Raw genomic sequence first — 18,462 nt, forward strand, 5'->3', positions numbered from 1 at the left:
AACAGTCACAGCAGTGAGTGTACACATGTCTTTGTAGTTGTGCTGGTGTTGATCTTAACAGACCCTGAGAGCAGTGAGAATCTTACAGTTAAGGGTTTGTTTTTGTTTTTTACACTGAAGTTCTCAGCAGTAAAATGTTTCTGTTAAATATTGAAATTTGTCTGTTGGTCCTCACATGAGAGAAACCCAGATCCAGAGTCCAGGACCTGGATACCAAAAAAAAAAAAAAAGAGGCTGGTATAGGGTGAAGTCTAGAGGGATGGTTGTGTGTGTATGTGTGTGTCTTCCAGACTTCAGTGGTGTGTTTCTACAAATCTATCTCTCTCTTCACGTCTCTGTCAGTCTTTTTCTGTGGCTGTTCTCAGGCTGTACCCCTCCAGTGTACACTGTGTCCACACTGCGGGAGAGCAGCTCTGAAACTTTAATGCTAATTGATCCCAGTGAAGAAGTGTGGACACAGGTGTGTTGCCGCAGGCCCTGGCTATGACATGGATGCCAAGGGATTCTGGGTAACCGAGGGGCTTATAGGGCCAGAGCATAAAGTGCCACTAGCTGGGGCACAAGTGACCCAGTTCTCTTCTAATCAGCACAGGTTTGATGTGCACGGTGTGTGTGTGTGTGTGTATGTGGGAGTGTGCACATCAGTCAGAGAGAGGAAAATAAAATGGTAAAAAACGTTCAGCCAAGTAGTCTTAGGAAGTAAAGAGTTTTAGAAACTAAATCCAAACATAAAAGTAAGTTCAATAGTAATGAGGTGTATTTGACTAATAATAAAGCAAACTTTTGTTTTTGACACCTATTTCTGTAAATGTCCAAACCATAATAGGAACCATAAAAGTCCCACATTCCCAGTGGATTCCCTGCTAAGAACAGGGATGCTCCTGTGTGCGTGCCTGTGAGGGTTTGAGTGGTGTTCTTATGAGTGTTAGTTTTATGAACAAGTATGGTAATTGTGAGCCTTTGAGCCGCGGGAAAACCCACCTCTAAATCAGACTCAAGCTGCTGTGCAACTCTCAGATTTTCGTTGGAAGTTTGCTGTCTGGATCGTGTGGGTGTGGGTGGGCGGGTTGCATGTATCTTGCGTGCGTGTGTGTTGGTCTGGATGGAAGAGAGACTTAGCACTGCCAAGACGCAGGTGTGCGGATTAGGTGTGATCCCTTCTCATATTCTCTGTAGTATATCTTATTTGATGGCTTTTCTGCCATGTAAATCTCATCAAAAACTAGCTAACAATAGCACCGCGTTGACAGACGCCCAAGCATCTGGCGAGCCACCACTCTGAATGTTCAAACTGCTGTGAACAACCTGTCTCCAGAAAGAGAGTGAATAACTGGGAAACGAAACTCAAGGAGGTTGTGTGTGCTCGCGTGTAAGTGTTTGTTTATTGCAGTGTGTGCGTGGAAGAGATGAGAGAGGGGGGGAGGGTGGCGGGAGCAGGAGGGGGGGAGGATAGCGCATGCTGATAGCCTCATAAATCATGAAACAGATAGTGCTGTATCTTAACCAGTGTTGAGCCAGGTGACGGCATGATGATGATCTGCTTGTCTTGTTTCAGCTACCCCGACTGACTTTGCTCCCTCCCTCACTCTGCTCCAAGATAGAGAAAGATAGAAAGAAGGAAAGAGGGAGAGAGGAGAGAAATAACTTTGGCCGGTACAGGGCCCCATTAAAGTGTGATGAGTGGCCTCAGTGACGGGCTCTGTGTACAGCACTTTATTCAGGAACGATCACTTATTTATAGGTGTTGGAATTGTGTTGTTTGCTTGTTTTATTGAAAACCTTGTGGGTAAAGTGGCGGCGGGCCGCCTGGCATGTGAGCGCCACATCTCTGGAGGGCATCCCTGCAGAAAAATCTTCCTCCTTGATGAATAAGTGAAGGGGACAGATAAATTTTTCATTCACACAGAATCCATTGTCGCTTGAGATGTCTGGTCTGTGGGTATGTGTAGTCAACCTGCAGGCGGTTTAAAAAAAACACACATACACACACATAACCTCCCTCACACACTGGCAGGCGCACATGTAGAAGCACACAATCGAATAAGCGAGCACATAATGTATAGTCACACAGGCGTACAGAAACACACCTTCTCCCTCCATTCAAGCCGAGGACACAGAAGAGCTGTAATAGACAGCGAGTGTCAGATGTGGTTAAGGAAGACAGATGAACAAGTGTTTACTCTACCACAAGTCAGCTTATCAGTCACGACGCACACGACTCACTTTGTTTAGAAAGGTGAGTAAATAACTATTTCCATTAAAGCTTTTTTCATCTTTTCCATCCATTTAACTGTTTATTATTTAATTTCTCGTGAAAGGGAATATAACAAAGACATCAAAAGATACAGAGAGTATTTGATTTAAACATGGATTTAAAAGTTGGAAGAAGTTACATTACTGCTGCTTCTGTTGCCTGCATGTCTATATGCCCCCTGTCTACCACCTCTACTTTAAGTCTTGTACACAAAAACTCACGTTGACAGCCACACAGGCAAAAACATGAAGGTAGCAAAGTGTAGCCCATCACAGGAAGAGTTGTGGTGTTTTGTGTACATGAGGGAGCATCTCTCAGTATGAATGATTTATATTAAAAGAGAAAGTGAAAAGTCTTTCTGGAAGCACACCCACCCTGCACCCTCCCCATGTGAACAGAAGGGAGCATCTTCAAATGGCCAAATGGGTCTGGTGGTGATGGCATGGAGGAAAGAGCAAGGCTGCTCGCTTGCGAAGCCTTCTGTGATCTCCACCACCACTCTCTCTGCGCACTGGGACACATCAAAAAGGGGATTAATAAATAAATAACACACAACACCATGTTTTATTAACTTGGGTAAGGCATCAGTGGTGAGGGGTTCTAGAGAATCCTGAGATTGGATGGCAGCTTGGATTGTGGGTGGAAAACTTGTAGCAGCTGTCTAACCATTTTCAGATTTTTTTTTTGAGGAAAAGTTCTTATTGAACTCCATAAATGACAAAAAAGCTTAAGAGAAAACTGTCAAAACTACATCTCTGACTTCTGCATCTTAATCTAATGGACTTGGTGTAAGTAGATTATGTATAACAACAGTTGATGTTGAACTGACGGAGGCAAATTAATTAATGCAATTACAGTGCAACAGTGACTCCCAGCTTTACTTTATATACAGACACATTTACATATTCATTTATTCAAAACTTAGTCAGTGAAAACTTACATTGACATACAATTCTCTATTGTGTACTTAATTATTTAGATAATTGATTAATTTGTAAATTGACCTTATTAACCTTTTGGTACAATAAATGTTGGAATATAGAAAAAAATGCAAATCATATGTTCCCATAGCCCAAAGGGCAAGTTTTATCTGAACAAAAGTACAAAACAGTCTAGATGTTAAATGCATTACATAAAGAATGCATTTTAAATGCACTATAGTGCACTATAGTGCATTTAATAACTATTTATATGAAAATTAAATTAATTAAAATTGAATTAATATTAAAAAGAAATGAGTGGTGGTTAACAGTGGTTTTCTTTGGCATGTGAAACAACTGGTGAAACAACCTCCTTTTGTTACTTAGCTTGTGGTTTTGACAGAAATCTAACACTATTCCTAGAGATGGAGCTTTAGCTACATTTTTGTTTACAGACAGGGAGTTGTGCTGCTTCCTTTACATGGCACAAACAGATGTTTGCTTCCTAACCCCCTCTTGGAGTGAATGCAGAATGTTTTTATAGCCTGGCTTGTTTTATAAGCATTAATACTGTCGGCATGATGCTGAGATTCTACTTGTCAGGTATTATCTTCACATCGCAAATGGATTAGCGTGTCTGTGTGTGAGACAATGAATGTGTGTTTACGTTAGCTTGTATATAATTGTGTGTGTGCGCTTCCAAACTTATTTGTGCTTCTTAGAATATGTGTCTGAACATTATGCACCTGTGAGCATGTGTATTTGTGTGTCATCTCAGGCGCACTGTGAAGGTGTCATTGTGGAGCCGAGGCCCTGTAAGCTGTCAGACAGTGAGAGATGCTGCACCTCTAAAGGGCATGCTTTCTGGGCCTTTCCTGTCTATTATAAGCCCTGCAACACTCATCAAGGCTGTTGCAGTGCACCCCCATGTCCCTCAAGCATCCACGGAGAGAAGCCACCTTTTCTAACTAGGAGAGCCCTTGCCTCTAAACTTCACATACCCTTGTCTTCCATTTTGACATGATAAACGCAAGCAGCAGTAATGAGGCGTCGGGTTGTCAGGGCATCCATTTTGTTTTGGTTCAAATCTGAGTAAAACCACTGAATTCTACTCTTTCTCCATTTCGAGACAACCAGTCCCTGTCTACTCCAACGACCAGTACCTGGGGTGAACCCCCTATGGGTCAGGGTTCTTCTTACTTCCACCTGTAATCCACTCTCACTAATTTAGAACACAACCGAATGTGAATCCATGTGTGGGGGGGTTGTGGTTTATAAGACATGATTCTTGTGCACACAGTCTGTAAAACTCAGAAGTGATGACACTGCGGAAGGTGGTGTTAGTACCACAGCTGAGATAGACTGCACTGGGGCTAGCCAAAGATTGAGATGTTTTGCTATCTCGCCATCTGTAACAGTCACGCCAGGCGACGTCAGAAACAGATCGCCTTGATACCAGCCACATCAAATCTCCAGTTTGCCAAGCAAATAGAATAAAACAATCTATCGATCTTGCCCCACCTCCCTGTGTATCAACACAATCCATCTGTGTTTATCAGGCTATCTGGCTTCCTATCTTTTGTTGTCTGCAGGCAAGCATTCTTTTCTTTTCTTCCCCTTTTATTTTCTTCCTTCCTCCTCCCACATTTGTTTGGTGATCCATCAGCCTATTTACCTTATCATGTTGCCAAACCATCCATTTACGCTCCCATCTGTCTGTCAAACTATATCTTAGCTTCCATTTGTCTAACTATCTCTCTGTCTACTCATTCACCTGTCAATCATGTGGCTTGCCTCGGCTGCCGCAGGTTTCAGCTTCTCCGGCTGATGCCTTCTCTGAACTCGTCAGCTCACGAAACCGCTGAATGAAGTAATTAGATTCCTATCAATTCATCTGAAGTTTTACACTGTATTAACTTCAGTCACATTTAATCACAGTATACTTATGTCAGTATCAGGGTGGACATTAGACTAAATATTTGGACGAAGACTCTGAATTCATATTAGGATTGTTATTGTTGGTAGAATGATTGACCTATTTTTATTTAGAAAGTGTCCTTTGCTATATTTGCTTTAGGGGAGCTTCAAAATCTAAAAGTTTAGATGGTGTTCTCACTGAGTTGATACAACATGTTCAGTGCAGACTGTTGTGATCTAGATAGGTCCCTTCACAGAATCCAAACGGAAGCAGGTCACTGCTTTGGCTCGGTCCAGTTCAGATCAAGCCTCAGCGGAGCAAGCCAGACACTGATGTCCATGTAGTCAGGGGGTCTGGCCTCCCACAGAGGCCCAATCAGTCTTATAGGATCAGTGACTGGCCCCCTAGGCACCAGAGAGCTTTGGCCTGATGGATTACTCTCTCTCCTGGCTCAGGCCTGTGAAACCCAGGCTTCTGCTACAGGCCCCATCTGTGCTCCCCATGGCTTCTGCATGCATCGTGGTCATAGTCTTGGGCTGCTGGTGAAGCCCCAAATCACAAACCTCAGTCTTCCTCTGAGTATATTATGACACCGCTAGTAATCCTCCATGCACAAAATTTAATGTGCACATGAGGTCAACTACTGAAACTTTGATAAAGAATTAATTGTTCACATCATATTTAAATCAAAATTGTCAAGCAGTTGATGATTCCAGGTTGTGAAATGCCAGAGTTTGAGATTTGGTCTTACGGTATTGTTAGTTAAATAAGTTGCTTTTTTTGGATGGTTGTCTCAACAGAAGACATTTGGTGATCTCGCCTTGGACTGGATGTTGTGGCACATCGTTGTGAAAAAATAATCAGCAGACAGATTGATTGTTTATGAAACTAGAGTCAGCAATGGAGGAAGTTAAAATGTAGTGAAAATGTTTGTTTCCTGTACTGCACAGAATGTACTGCCCATCCTAACACCACTACACTAAACCTTCCGTATACTAAGCCAAAGGGAGGCGATAATGTCAAAGTGTAAAGTAAACTCAAACAGCAGGTGAACAGGTGGGCAGCGCTTTGCAGTTTCAGGAGTTTACTCTTGAGGATATTTGTTTTCTTTCATGGTTATACTTAGGTTTAAGCCTGCATCCTGAAACTTGACTGCTGAGAGGACAATCATGAATGGGAGTTTTGCCTCAGGCACTGATCGATTCGAAAAGTGTTTTCATGTAACTGTTCATTTGGGCTGTGTGTGCCTCCGCTGCATCCCAGAATGCCAGGATGCATTGTTCCGTGACTGAGGATTCGAGTCCAGCAGAGATATTTTAAGGAGATTTCTGAACCCGAGGAGCCCAGTGAAGAATCTTTGCTTCCAGTTGTCTGTCAGGTTTGTTGTTTTCAATCAAAAACCCAACAAATGTACCTGGGCTTTAAGGAGAATGATGGATTTTTTTTCTTTTTCTTTTTCTGAGATAACCGTATACATAGATTCACACAGAGCTTAAGTGTAGGTTTTACATGCACGAGCACACGCAAAACTCCTTTCTTTTGTACTGCTGATTACTGTCCCTTTCTTCCCTCTAAAAATAAGCATTTGAATATGAACATGTGCAGCGTTTTCCTACTCTCCTCAAACAGATTTTGTCCCCAACAGCCAGGAAGCATTACTTTGAGACTGTGCTCCTTTCAGTAGGGCTGTTAAGGGGTAGTGTGTGAATGTGTGTACATTTTCTGCTGTGTTTACGAGGGAGTGTTACAAGAAAAAATGGGCTATGTATGCCTGACCATAAGAGCACTAAGAGGAGAGATAGCGCTAGTTTGAATAAGAGGAGGAAAAATGGCAAGCACAACCAGCACCGGGGAAGGAAAAAAAAACAAAAAAAAAAACATCACACCTGGTGCCAGTTTGTGAAGTGACGTTGCACAGCCCACTTTTTGTCAAAGGAACTTAAATGGAATCCTGGGAGGGAGAGTTATGAGAGGCTGTTGGGGGGGAAAGAAAAGCTGTATTCACTATATGGGTCAGACACTAGTATTACCATGCATGCATTGCACATCACAGTGCCCACTGAGATAGAGTGGTGATAGAGGCATGGTGAGATTAACCACATCCCTGCTCTGTCAAAACCAATTGCTTGTGTTATGACCACCCTGGTCTCCGTGAACCTCTCCTCGTTACTGTTTATCTCAACAGACTGTCAGTTAAACTCACTTTGCCTCCAAATGCTGTATACAAACTGTCAAACAGGAACGTTAATTTGTATACATCTATGGCAAATCTCCATACATGGAGATTTAGTGTCCATTTTAAGTAAATTTTTTTCCTTAAATGTTTAGATTGCTTTGTCTGCTTCCTGGGTGTTTAGAAGTCCCAAGTGGCTTGCGTCTTGTAGTAAACATAAGCGGTAATGTCAGTAATAGAGGGATTAAAAAGGGAAAAGGAAGGGAGGGAGCAAAAGTAGAAAATTGAAAAAGCGAGACAGAAAGAAAGACAGTGTGTCAAAGAGAAAAAGAGAAAGAGTGGGAGACTTTCAGTATCTTGCCTCAGCATGTTTATCCAGGCCTGTCTTAGGCATTTCCCTCTGTCATGCCATTCTGATCGCCTCAGCCTGCTATGGTGGGCTAAGACAACACACCAAAACACATCAAGCACCGGATTGCAGCCCCCTCGCTCTCAGATCCCCTGACATTTGCACAACCCCTTATTTAGGTGATGCTTCTTTAAAAAGAAAGGGGGAAAACTTGCTACAGGTAATACAGTTACACTGGAGACATAACTCTCTCTCTATAAGCCTTCACAGATTGTAATAATGTGCAGCATGTTCTGTTTTGTCTGTGAGGCTCGGCTTTTTGTTCACAGACAGGTTTGCTGAGTGAAGTCTATGTGAAAGCCGACTTTGATTCGAAGTGAAGAGTTTATTACCCAGAGAGAATTTTTCCAAGTCATTCTGGAACATGCGGAAAATCAATAAATGAAAATGTTGGTAAGGCAGAATGTGAGTCTGAATATATCAATAGAGTAAATTAAATAAAACATGATTGAAAAAAAAAAAAAGATGAAGTCAACCATCTCACCCTACTTTAACACGTCAGCTGAAAGGTTGAGAGGCTCTTTGGATTATGTGGATATTTCCACAGAATGGAATATGGGGGGAAAAAAATTAACGTTATTTAAATAATATAATAGATAATATATTATTACAAACGGCATACCAAATATGTTGAGTTTATTCAATGTAACAATTGCACTGTTTAAAAAAATATGTGCTTTTATTTTTACTCAGTGGGAGAAAAAAATCCACTTAACTCTTTTTTTTTTCACCAGAAGCAACTTGACCTTCGTTTGCTGTAAACTATGGTGAAGTGTCCTCGTGCAACAGAAAAACAACTATTAGATTCAAGGCAACATCAAATCTAAGTGAAAAGTGCTTCATTTTTTTATCGCAATATTCTTCTGAAGGAAAAAAAAGACTAAAAAAAGAGAGGGAGAAATATAAACTATATGTATATATAGTGCAGTAGCTAAGAGAACACACACCAGGCGTTTAATCCTTTAATCTCCTGTAATGCATTGGTTTGTGTACATTTCAGCTGCTTGTTATAAATCAGTGAGTGTCTTGAAATACTAGGCAGAGGAGGGTCACTGACACTCTTCTTTGAACCACCATCTCCCTCGTCCCTCACCCCTCCTCTTTTCTACAGCTCTCCACCACTGAACTCACCTTCTCTTCAGTTGCACTATTTTTTCCCCTCCCCTGCTCCTTGTTTGGGGTGATTACTCTTACCAGTGAACGAGGGGCTGTGTTTGCCACGACTGTAGTTTTGCGATACCCGGCCCATAACTTTCAGTAGGAAGAAATAGCTTCTCTCCCTCTGCATCCCATTTATACACCGTATCTTGTTTCTGTGTAGGGAGTTCCATTACTCTGTAGCTTGGAGGCTGGCAGAGGGGAAGGGGGAAGGGAGGTGGAGTAGATGAAAAGAGGTGATAGAAGGTTGTGGCTATGTAGCTGTTGCTGGTGCTGCAGACGCTCACCCCTTCGACAGCGAAGCAAACACAACACACAGCAGCAACAACATGTTGATGTGCAGCAAGCAGCGATTTAATCACATTTATTATGGTTTATCTCATCAAAATATGAAGTGCAGCGCAAATCGCAGAGAGAATTAGGAAAGAGGCAGTGACATGTCAAGAGAAATCATACCATTGCTACTTGTTTAGCACAAAAAGAAAGCAGATGAATGATTTGCAAAGATGCACTCAGGTGACGGTTCAGGTACTAAAACTACTGTAATGCAGTCAAACGCAGTCCTGCAATAAATCCTCCCTCTAAGGATGTTCATTGTTATATGTTCAATTTGGAAACTGCAGTTTGTGGTGCTGTTGTGTTGTATTCCGTTACATAGAGAACTGATTATGTCATTAAGCTTACGCTCATTAAATAATAGAAACCTATTATTGTGTCCACCTGTCTATATAGAGCTATACTATTCAACAGCACCACAAACTGCAGTCTCCAAAATGGCCATAAAAGTTGAATTAACACAAAGTGAACATTAAAACCTCCATGAAGGAGTGTTTATTGCAGGGCTGCGGTGTTGGACTGCATTAACTTGTGAGCGTATTCTGCGATAGATGCGGCTCCACTCCTCCCTTATGATGCATCCTGTCTGCACTCTGCAGCTATTTACACACATGATTGGTGAGTATGTGAACCTGACCTTGTTATTTTGGCCTTGATGAATGTTAACGCCATGTTTAGATGTTGGCCCAGAGTATGATGCTACCCAGACAATATTTAACTAACATGGCATAATCCCTCCAAAAGTCTTCCTGTTTATGCTGGCCACTGAAAGGTAATTCCTCACAGTATACCATGCTGAAAGCCTTTGATAGATGACTGGCAGCTTTTTTCTTCTCTTGCGTATCGTAGGGCCCTATCATGATGTAATTCTACGCAATTAGCCAAAGATGACAGGCAAAGAAAAGTCATGATGATATTTAATCTCTTTTGGGAAATCCATCAGGGAAACTGTAGTTCTATCGTCTATCACAACATGAAATGACATCTCACTGGAGGCTCTCCAAACAGTCAGAAGAAGGTTGGAGTTAACAGCACCAGCTTAAGGCCTCTGCTTTGGCTGTTTAGTAATCTTGGCGTCCTCTCCTCCTCCTATTACCCTTGTCTTATTCAGAACCTCTCCCTTGTGGCAGGGATCATCATGATATACATGCAAGGATATGCTTGTGTGACTTAGAAACAGAGGGGGAGAGTGAGAGAGGGGGAGTCAGAGAGTGAGAGTGTGTGTGTGTGATTTCCTCAAACTAATGCAGTGAGCCGTTTCCCTCTATACGGCTTGAACACTTTAGCAACAATGTATTTCCATCTGTGTGTGTGAGAAAGGGAGAGAGAGTGTGTGGATGATACATTTGAGCATGTGTGTGGCAGTGACTTCCCCCTCCATCTGCCCACCCTCGCTGAAATCCTTGGTGCATTTAGTAACATTTTGAGAAACAGTGCCAGCCAACATTTAATTAAGTTTTGATATGCCAACATCTCCCCGCTGTAATGCGGAATACCTGCTCTTCCTTTGTCAATTTCTTCTCCTGTTCTTGTGCTCCTCTGTGTCGTGCCTACTGTAACTCGGAAAGATGTCGCCTCTGGGAGAAGCAGGTAAAGAAGCCATCAAAACCAACGCGAGTAGAAAGAGTTGCAATCAGTGCTCCAAAAAACCTGTAGACTTTGTCTTTTGTGTGGATCCCCTCCTTTCCCCCCTGTCTCAATTTGTTTCCCTCCCTGCCTGGATGTGTGTGTGTATGTGTGCTTGAAGAATTCAATTCAGTAGAGGCTAGTAGTAATGTTTCTCTCCCAGTAGAAATGGCTGCTGTTTGTTCAATTGTTGTGATAGATTGATGCAGGGTGGGAAAAGATGGGCTTTTATGCACTTGAAGATAGGAACAGAAAAGTCTTTATGAGAAGCCAATAGCTCTCCGTTCCTCTGGTAGACCCTTTGAAGGGAGATGCCTCTTGGTGGAAGTTTTTTCTCCCTTTTTGCAAAGTCTTTGACAAAAGCTATTCCATGTATTCAGGTAGTTAGGTAAGACGCAATTACCCACCCTCCCCCTCCCTCAAAGGGCACTTTTCATTTGTGATTCCCCCCAAAAAAGCTATACTACTATACAACATCTTTCCCTGTAGGGTTCCAACAAGTGGCCACGCTAATAGTCTCCATTGTCTTCACTTTACGCAGCATAGGAAATAGCTGCCTCTTCAAATAACAAAGCCAACAGCAGTGTGCTCCTGTTAAGTGCACTTTACTCATGTTACTAACAATAAACCAATATTTTCAATCAATATGAACAAAGCTGGTGGGAAGTTGTCAGCTGGAACTCTAAAATATCAGAAGTTGTGGTTCACTGTGTTGAAATCATCTGTTTTGTTTAACATATGCTTGCTCTGAAGGTGGGTATACTGTTTATGATGTGTAGTGTAGTGTGATTCAGGAAATGTGCTGTAGTTATTGCTCTATTTGTGCGCTCTTTGCTCAAAGCCCCCAGTAGTTGTAATTTTTACAGATCTATTTGTGGATTGTTTCAATTTGTCTTTTATGATTTCACTTGTTCCCTCAATTCATTTATGACCTTCTCTGTGTAATCTTCGCTCCGATCCTCTCCGCTTTCTTTCCCCCCTCATCCTATTTACAGTAATAGCTATAGCCCCAGACGACCCTGCATCAGAGACAATGGGTCTGTACTCTCTCAGCTCTGTTTCCTATGCTGCTCTGATAGACTCTGAGTTAAAGGGGCTGCTTCGTCAGAAATGAGTTTAGAGCAGTTACGCTTGCAAATGATTGGCAGGGATAGATTCTAGATTATCTGCTCTTATGTTTAACCAGTTTTGTCCCCTCTTTTGGCTGGACGACACCAGAGGGCCCAGTCCCATTAACGGGTTTGTTGCTGACTGACTGAATGATGAAGTTTCACCACAGGTCAGCTGGTTCCATCATTGTTTTTCTTTCAAAATAATTTAACAAGAACAAGCAGTAAATTAACACCATGCACAAAAACCTCCACATACACACCTCTTTTTGACAGCGCAGCAGCCTCTAACTTCATGTGGTAACACAGTAAATACTACAGCTGAAATCACAGCACAGTCATTTACAGCCTTATGGTAGGTTAGGCCGTATTAAGATAGTGCACATGTGAGCACAGGAAAAAGCAAACGGATAGAGAGTGAAAACTGACACTTTGCAGAGTACAGATCATCCAAGATGATTTCGTAGGTTTTGCCCTCAACATGTTGTGTACTGTGGATACTTGTGTTGAAAGCAGAGAGGTTGTATAAGCCCTGCTTTCAGAGTGAAGCACAACCAGTGGATGTAAAAATGAGTGTATGGGTAAGTAGTGGTGTCTTTTTTTTCTTTTTTTTTTTGGACATGCTGCCAGAACATGTTAGCTTTAATGACCACCTCCTACAGATGAACTCATGTTTAACTGACAGGGGCTGAGACGACGGAAAATGTTGTCTTTTTTTTTTTTTTTTTTGTTGGAAACATCTCGAGCTGTCTTTCTTTTGGTCTCTCTGTTCCTTCCCTCCCTCCTTCTCTCCTCCTGTGCACCATCTGCATGATGCTTTGTATCCAATCTGAAGAAGGACTGCACTCTGTTCTCCACTGTGATGGTGGTGGAGTCTGTGTCTGTGTGCGAGCAAGCATTTGTGTATGTGTTCGTAGCCATCACAGTCGCTCTCAGCTCATTACCTGACATGATGGATGGAGTGAGTGCCATTAAACAACGCCCAGCCCGGGATGCCTGGCACCCTACAGCTGGCACTGACTAATGGGTATAGTGGTGGTGGGATGCTTGGAAATACCAGGGGGTCCTGTGTGGGTGTGCCTGCAGTCATCTCCATGGCTATGCTTCCTGGTTGTGTCCAGCCCCACCTGCCACCTGGCTGCCCGGTGGATGCCATGGGCATTTCTGGGCAGCCATGGTTGGATAGCACAGGAGGCAGTGTTTGTATGACTCTGTCATAGAGCTGGCAACAGAGAAAACCCAGGGTGCGATGGGGCCCTGCTTCCTGACAACAAACATAGCAGTGAAACCTTCTCTGTCACAAACACCCACAGAGTCTAAAGTAGCTACCTCAAACTTTTATTTTTTTTACTTTTTAAATGAATCAGAATATTTCGGTTCATATTTGAACTTAATTCGTAGCATCTTTTCATCTTGCAATAAACTTTCTGTGGCAGAATGGCTGTAGAACAACAAGTCCCTCTTGTCTACTCGTATGAAGTCTTATTATTTTTCTGTCCCCGCTTGTTTTTTGTTTTTTTTTCCCCCAACTGCTTGAGTGTGTGCATTTACTTTGTCTTCTGTGCATATGCTGCATCTAGTTGAGGGGCTCTTGAGTGGAAGCCTGGATCAGGAGCTGAATGGAGTTACTATGACACCAGACACAAGCACCTCCACTCCAGCAGCTTCCTCTGTTTCTCCACCCTCCCCTGCTGCTCTGCTCTCAATCAGCCTGGATTTGCTTTATGTTGTTGCTCTCTGTCTCTTTTCTCTGCCTTCCTCACTTTCTCTATACAGTCTTTCATTTAGTAGAACTCCTGCGTGCCAGTATGGATCAATGTAACAACACTTTCTTGTTCTTTCTCAGTCTCACTCTGGTTTTCATTCTTTGTTTTGTCCTTTTTTTTTCTCCTTCTTCTCTGAACAGACAACCGCCGCGCAGTCCTGGAAAGGTCTCGTTCACGCCACAACGCAAATCACCAAGCTCGATGATCGCCCGCGCCTACCACAAGACGCTAGATAAGTGCCAAAGAGGCCTGCGAGGTGGAGACCTAGACGACTTCTGAGGGAGGGACAGACCGCCCCTCACTGTGGCGATCACACAGATACACACACACACACACACACACACACATACACACACATAAAAGTTATCGTACACAAACACAGCACCAGGTATGGAACAAAAGAGTCTAAAGAAGCCACAGAACTTACAGATCTATAATACATCGCACGCAGACATTTTAATTATCATGCTGTTTGTCAGACGCCTTACATATTTATTAAATACTCTCTCAACACTTTAAACATTCTTATCCTCCATAGATGGTTTGATTCAGAAAATGGAACATTTCACATGCTGCTGCTGTTTGAAAGGTTTTCAGTGCTTGAAAATCCATTTTGACTCTTATAGGTCCAAGCCTTCTATTTTAATCCTTTTTTTTAATCAAAATACCACCGTTCATATACAGTTTTGACATGGAACATGCAGAGTTGGCATGCAATCAAGAAGGACTGCACCATAATGTATGCTTATCACCCAGAAGAACGCACCGCACACAGTTCAGTCAACACAGGTGCAGCGAGCCGGCTGTCCTTTAGATGGAGGACAGGGATTCAACATTCGCATTGGCAAGTCTGCAACCTGCTGACGGTTTCTTGAACAAGTCATTGAACTTTTAACAGGAGATGTTTTCCCCACCTCCATCAATCCCACCTACATCAAAAAAATACACATGACATTTTATTTCATATCCCACAATGCCACAAGAGCTGGCCCCTGTGTATGCTGGGATTTCAGAGTATGTGACTCATGGATCTTGAGACTGTAATTTCCATTTTGACAAGATGCATTTTATTTTTAGTTGTGTAATATCTAACCAATGCCTCTGGGTGCTGATCTCTGTCCCAAGGTCGCTTTTGCTGTTAACATGAGAGACTGACACATTTCTAAATGCATTTAACTGCCTAGAGAAGCTAACATGAACTCCCTGACCTTCCCTGCAGTCACACAGGTTTCCAGTGGGTGAAGCTGGATGATACAAAGGTATTACGTTTTTTAATGTTAATCTTTCAATCTGTGTATTTCAGTCATATCACACCACTTTGAATTCTCACTGCAGCTTTTCAATATATTTTGTTCCCACTGGGTTTTCAAAAGAAAAATACTTAACTATGCTTTGCAGGAAAACTGACACTAATATATTGACAATTTGTTCAGGATAATGACGTTCAGGAAGAAACCTGCTTAACTGTTTCAACATGTAATAAGTAAAAACTCAGCTGCACTGTTCCACAATTCACAATTTGATGTATTTATGGTGTTTTTAAGCTTTCATGAACCAGAGGCATGATTTTATTCCTAAATTTAAAACCATTGGGGGTGGGACTAATCTTTTGAGGAAATCCATAGCTCAAACATAAAAGGGTTTTGGACAACAAACTATACCACTCTACTGAGGAACCTGTTTCCTTGTGGGATACTTCAGTTGATCTCAGTGACATATTCCACCCGATGAAGCGTTTCAGCATCAAAACACACACCTGATGCTTGGCGTTTGTGGTACAAAACAGTTGAAACTTTGCTGTAAGCTTTGTTCCTCTTTAAGGACCCACAGTGGCACGATTTCTTCACGTCAACTATTTATTCATATATTCATGCCTAGAGCCACCATGTCCCCTCATGGCCCTAAACTGTAAGCAGATACTACTAAAAACAACCACTGAATCCACATGGAGAATGGGTACGACCAGAATAATCGACTGAAGGGAGCGGGAGACAAGATGACGCTTGTCTTAGCAAGTGAGTCTCCAAACGCTCTCCAATTCCCCAGCACTAATGGCACTAGTGACCCTTTTACCATAACATGAGTAACACCATAACTCTGCTTAAAGCTTTGAGTCTGTGTGTGTGTGTGTTCGGGCAAGTGTGTGTGTGTGTGTGTACACACCATGCCAGCTCAATAATCGGAACAGGAACCCAGGCAAAATAGGATTCAGTGCGCTTGACTCCTGGGGTGAAAAGATGGAGATTTTTCATTTAAACAATCTGCCAGTGCTGCTTGTGATGTGTCTGTTTCATGATGCCTCCTCTCCCAGCCTGCTTGCTTCTAAAAATGCAATTTTACACATCATCTCGGCTCAAGGTGCATCCACAATGCTCAGAGAAGTCTGCATATTTATGAAGACAATAATTCTCCTCAGAGTATAAGGTTCGAGCTGTTGCACAGAGAAAGCAGAGAGAATGAGGTTTCTGCATAGGGGATTTCTGCACAGATGAGTGTTTTTAAAGAGGTGTTGTACACAGCAGAGATAGGGATGCACCGTCAAAGGTAAAGAGTTACTCCCTTTTTCTAGATGCCCGTTGTCCTCTGCACCACCACACCTGTACAGCTGAAAGAGCTGAAAAAGACATAAAAAAAAGTTCTCTATTAACATGACCAGCTGCTGTGACTTGGTGATTTGGTGATTCTTCAGCTGCTGATTGGATATTGTACATTCCCAAACAACTGGTGGCTTGTTGTTAACAATTACTGTGTCTATTTCGTTATGAATAATTTGGCTGAAAACATTTTAATCAACCAATTTTTTTTTTCTCCACACGTGCCAACGTTTAGTTTTTTGTTGTTTTTGGGGAAAATATATATATGATGATGGGAAGTCCCCGTTTTATTTTGTCTTGGATATCAAAGGGAGTACAGGTCTCTCTTTGTATAACTAAAAGAAAGATTACACACATTAAAACTTGATTTTTTTTTTATTTAATTTTAGCCATTGTTTAATAAATATTGATCCAAATAGGAACTGTCATTTAAAGTATGAGATTTTGATGTGATGACAAAATGGTAGTCATGTGGTGTTTCTTATCTAAAACACAGAGACATCCTTTGTAAGATGTCATTTATTTGGACGTTAAGAAAAAAAAAACTTTTTTAATGATTGCATTGTAGAACATAATGAGCTAAGAGCTACAGTGTTCGCCATTGTAGAAGTTCCCATCTTTCCCACAACAGTAATCACTATGAAGCATTAGTGTTTTCTGAGTGAGTGCAGAATAATGCATCACCAGGAGTTGGTTTGTGACATTTTTTTTGCCACTTGATAGATGAAAAGGCCTAAAAAAGGGTGGATGAAAAATCAAAAGTTTAGATTATTTTTCTTATTTAAAGAAGCAATAGCATAAAAAACTTTCAATTCTTCTATAGGAACTTCTACAATGGCAGCATTCCTCATCAGCCGTGTCCGTGATTGTTGTATTTTTCCCCCGTTCCATCTATTAGGATAATCAGAAATATGTGTTTCATAGGAAATAGCAGGAGAGTTTCAGATGAATGAACCTGAACTGTCCATCATTTTAGTGTGACAAAAAACAGGCCTGTGTGTCTAGGGCCAGTCATCCCATTGTCTTTTAGCTTGTGACTAACAAACCCAGGTTATGACTTGTGCTCATGGTAATTGTAAGAATGAGGAGGCAGGGGTATGAGAGATTTATCAAAAATTGTAAAGGTGCCATTATGTCAGTGATTCGCAGCAAGCGCTTTGATTAAAAGAAAAGTTTGCAGTTTAACCTACACTCACTTACTGTGCACTTTACCTCACAAGATATTCTGCTCAGCCGGGGGAAGAGCTGTTTGAGATGTTTGAGTATGACATTGCCACTAACAGAGTGAACTATTTGCAAAGTATTTCTTTTGGTAAATACTTCCCAGCTGCCACATATCCAGTTCTCTCCTACTTTGTTAGTGCTTACTATTGATTTGTGGAAGACCAATTACGGCTGAATCAACAAACAACACTCACAACTGTTAACAAACTCTGTCCGACCATGATGTGTAAGCTGCCATATCCCTGCCTACCCTCCATGTTGTCATTGAGTATGTTTTATTGTCTTAAGAAACATTTATATTTGTAACATTTTAAGTTTATTTGTATCCTTAAGAACATGAAAAAAAAATGGTTATGCACACTGTCCTTCCATGGCATATGATACTAAATAATAACCCCTTTGTTATATAAACTGATTTCTGAAAGATTCTTTGTGTCTGTGTCTTGCATTCAATCACCTGTCTGAAGTATTCATGTATTTCTCTTATTAACCCTGAATCTTGCAGGTCTTCACCTTTGCTGTGCCAAACATTGGAACCTAAAATTACATTCTTAGTTTATTTGGTGGCAGGGCAGAAGACACCTGCCCCGGGCTAACTTATGGACAGGGATTACAGAGAGCTCTAGGTGTTAGCACATGATGAATGGGACAGCTACCTACCTATAAAAGCAACATATTTGGACCTTGGTGTCCCCACTGCTTTATCTTGTGCAGTGTCAAAGGCAAAGTGATAATGCTGTCATGTCCAACGACAGCTTAGGGAAATTACTGCAGAGTCAGAAAATACATATCCAGAAAAATTGCCCTTTTTAATCATTTCTCAGACCTTAAAATCTCCTGTGTGGCTACAAATTGTTCCTGCCCAAGCTCGGGGACAAGGAAAGGTAGCATAAAATTCAATAATTTGTATATTATTTGATACAGAGGGATCTAATATGATAACAAGAGGAACATTTTCTGTGGATACTATCTTCT

The 18,462-nt window shown here is 41.7% G+C and overlaps 1 protein-coding gene across 2 annotated transcripts in view; it reads left to right on the forward strand.

Moving 5' to 3' along the window:
- The window catches only part of diaph2 (diaphanous-related formin 2), a 345,696-nt gene extending 327,782 nt beyond the window's left edge, over positions 1 to 17,914 (forward strand). The window contains exon 30 of one of the 2 annotated variants that reach the window (XM_085789352.1): positions 13,810 to 17,914. In XM_085789352.1, coding sequence (XP_085645478.1) covers positions 13,810 to 13,874 — 65 coding nt within the window. In that variant the 3' untranslated portion in view covers positions 13,875 to 17,914. The remainder of the gene's footprint in view (positions 1 to 13,809) is intronic. The other variant, XM_085789351.1, reaches the window with a different exon arrangement.
- Positions 17,915 to 18,462: the final 548 nt, after the last annotated feature.

Source organism: Trachurus japonicus, chromosome 10 (genome assembly GCF_045865225.1).
Source record: "Trachurus japonicus isolate A0001 chromosome 10, Traja_1.0".
Taxonomy (NCBI): domain Eukaryota; kingdom Metazoa; phylum Chordata; class Actinopteri; order Carangiformes; family Carangidae; genus Trachurus; species Trachurus japonicus.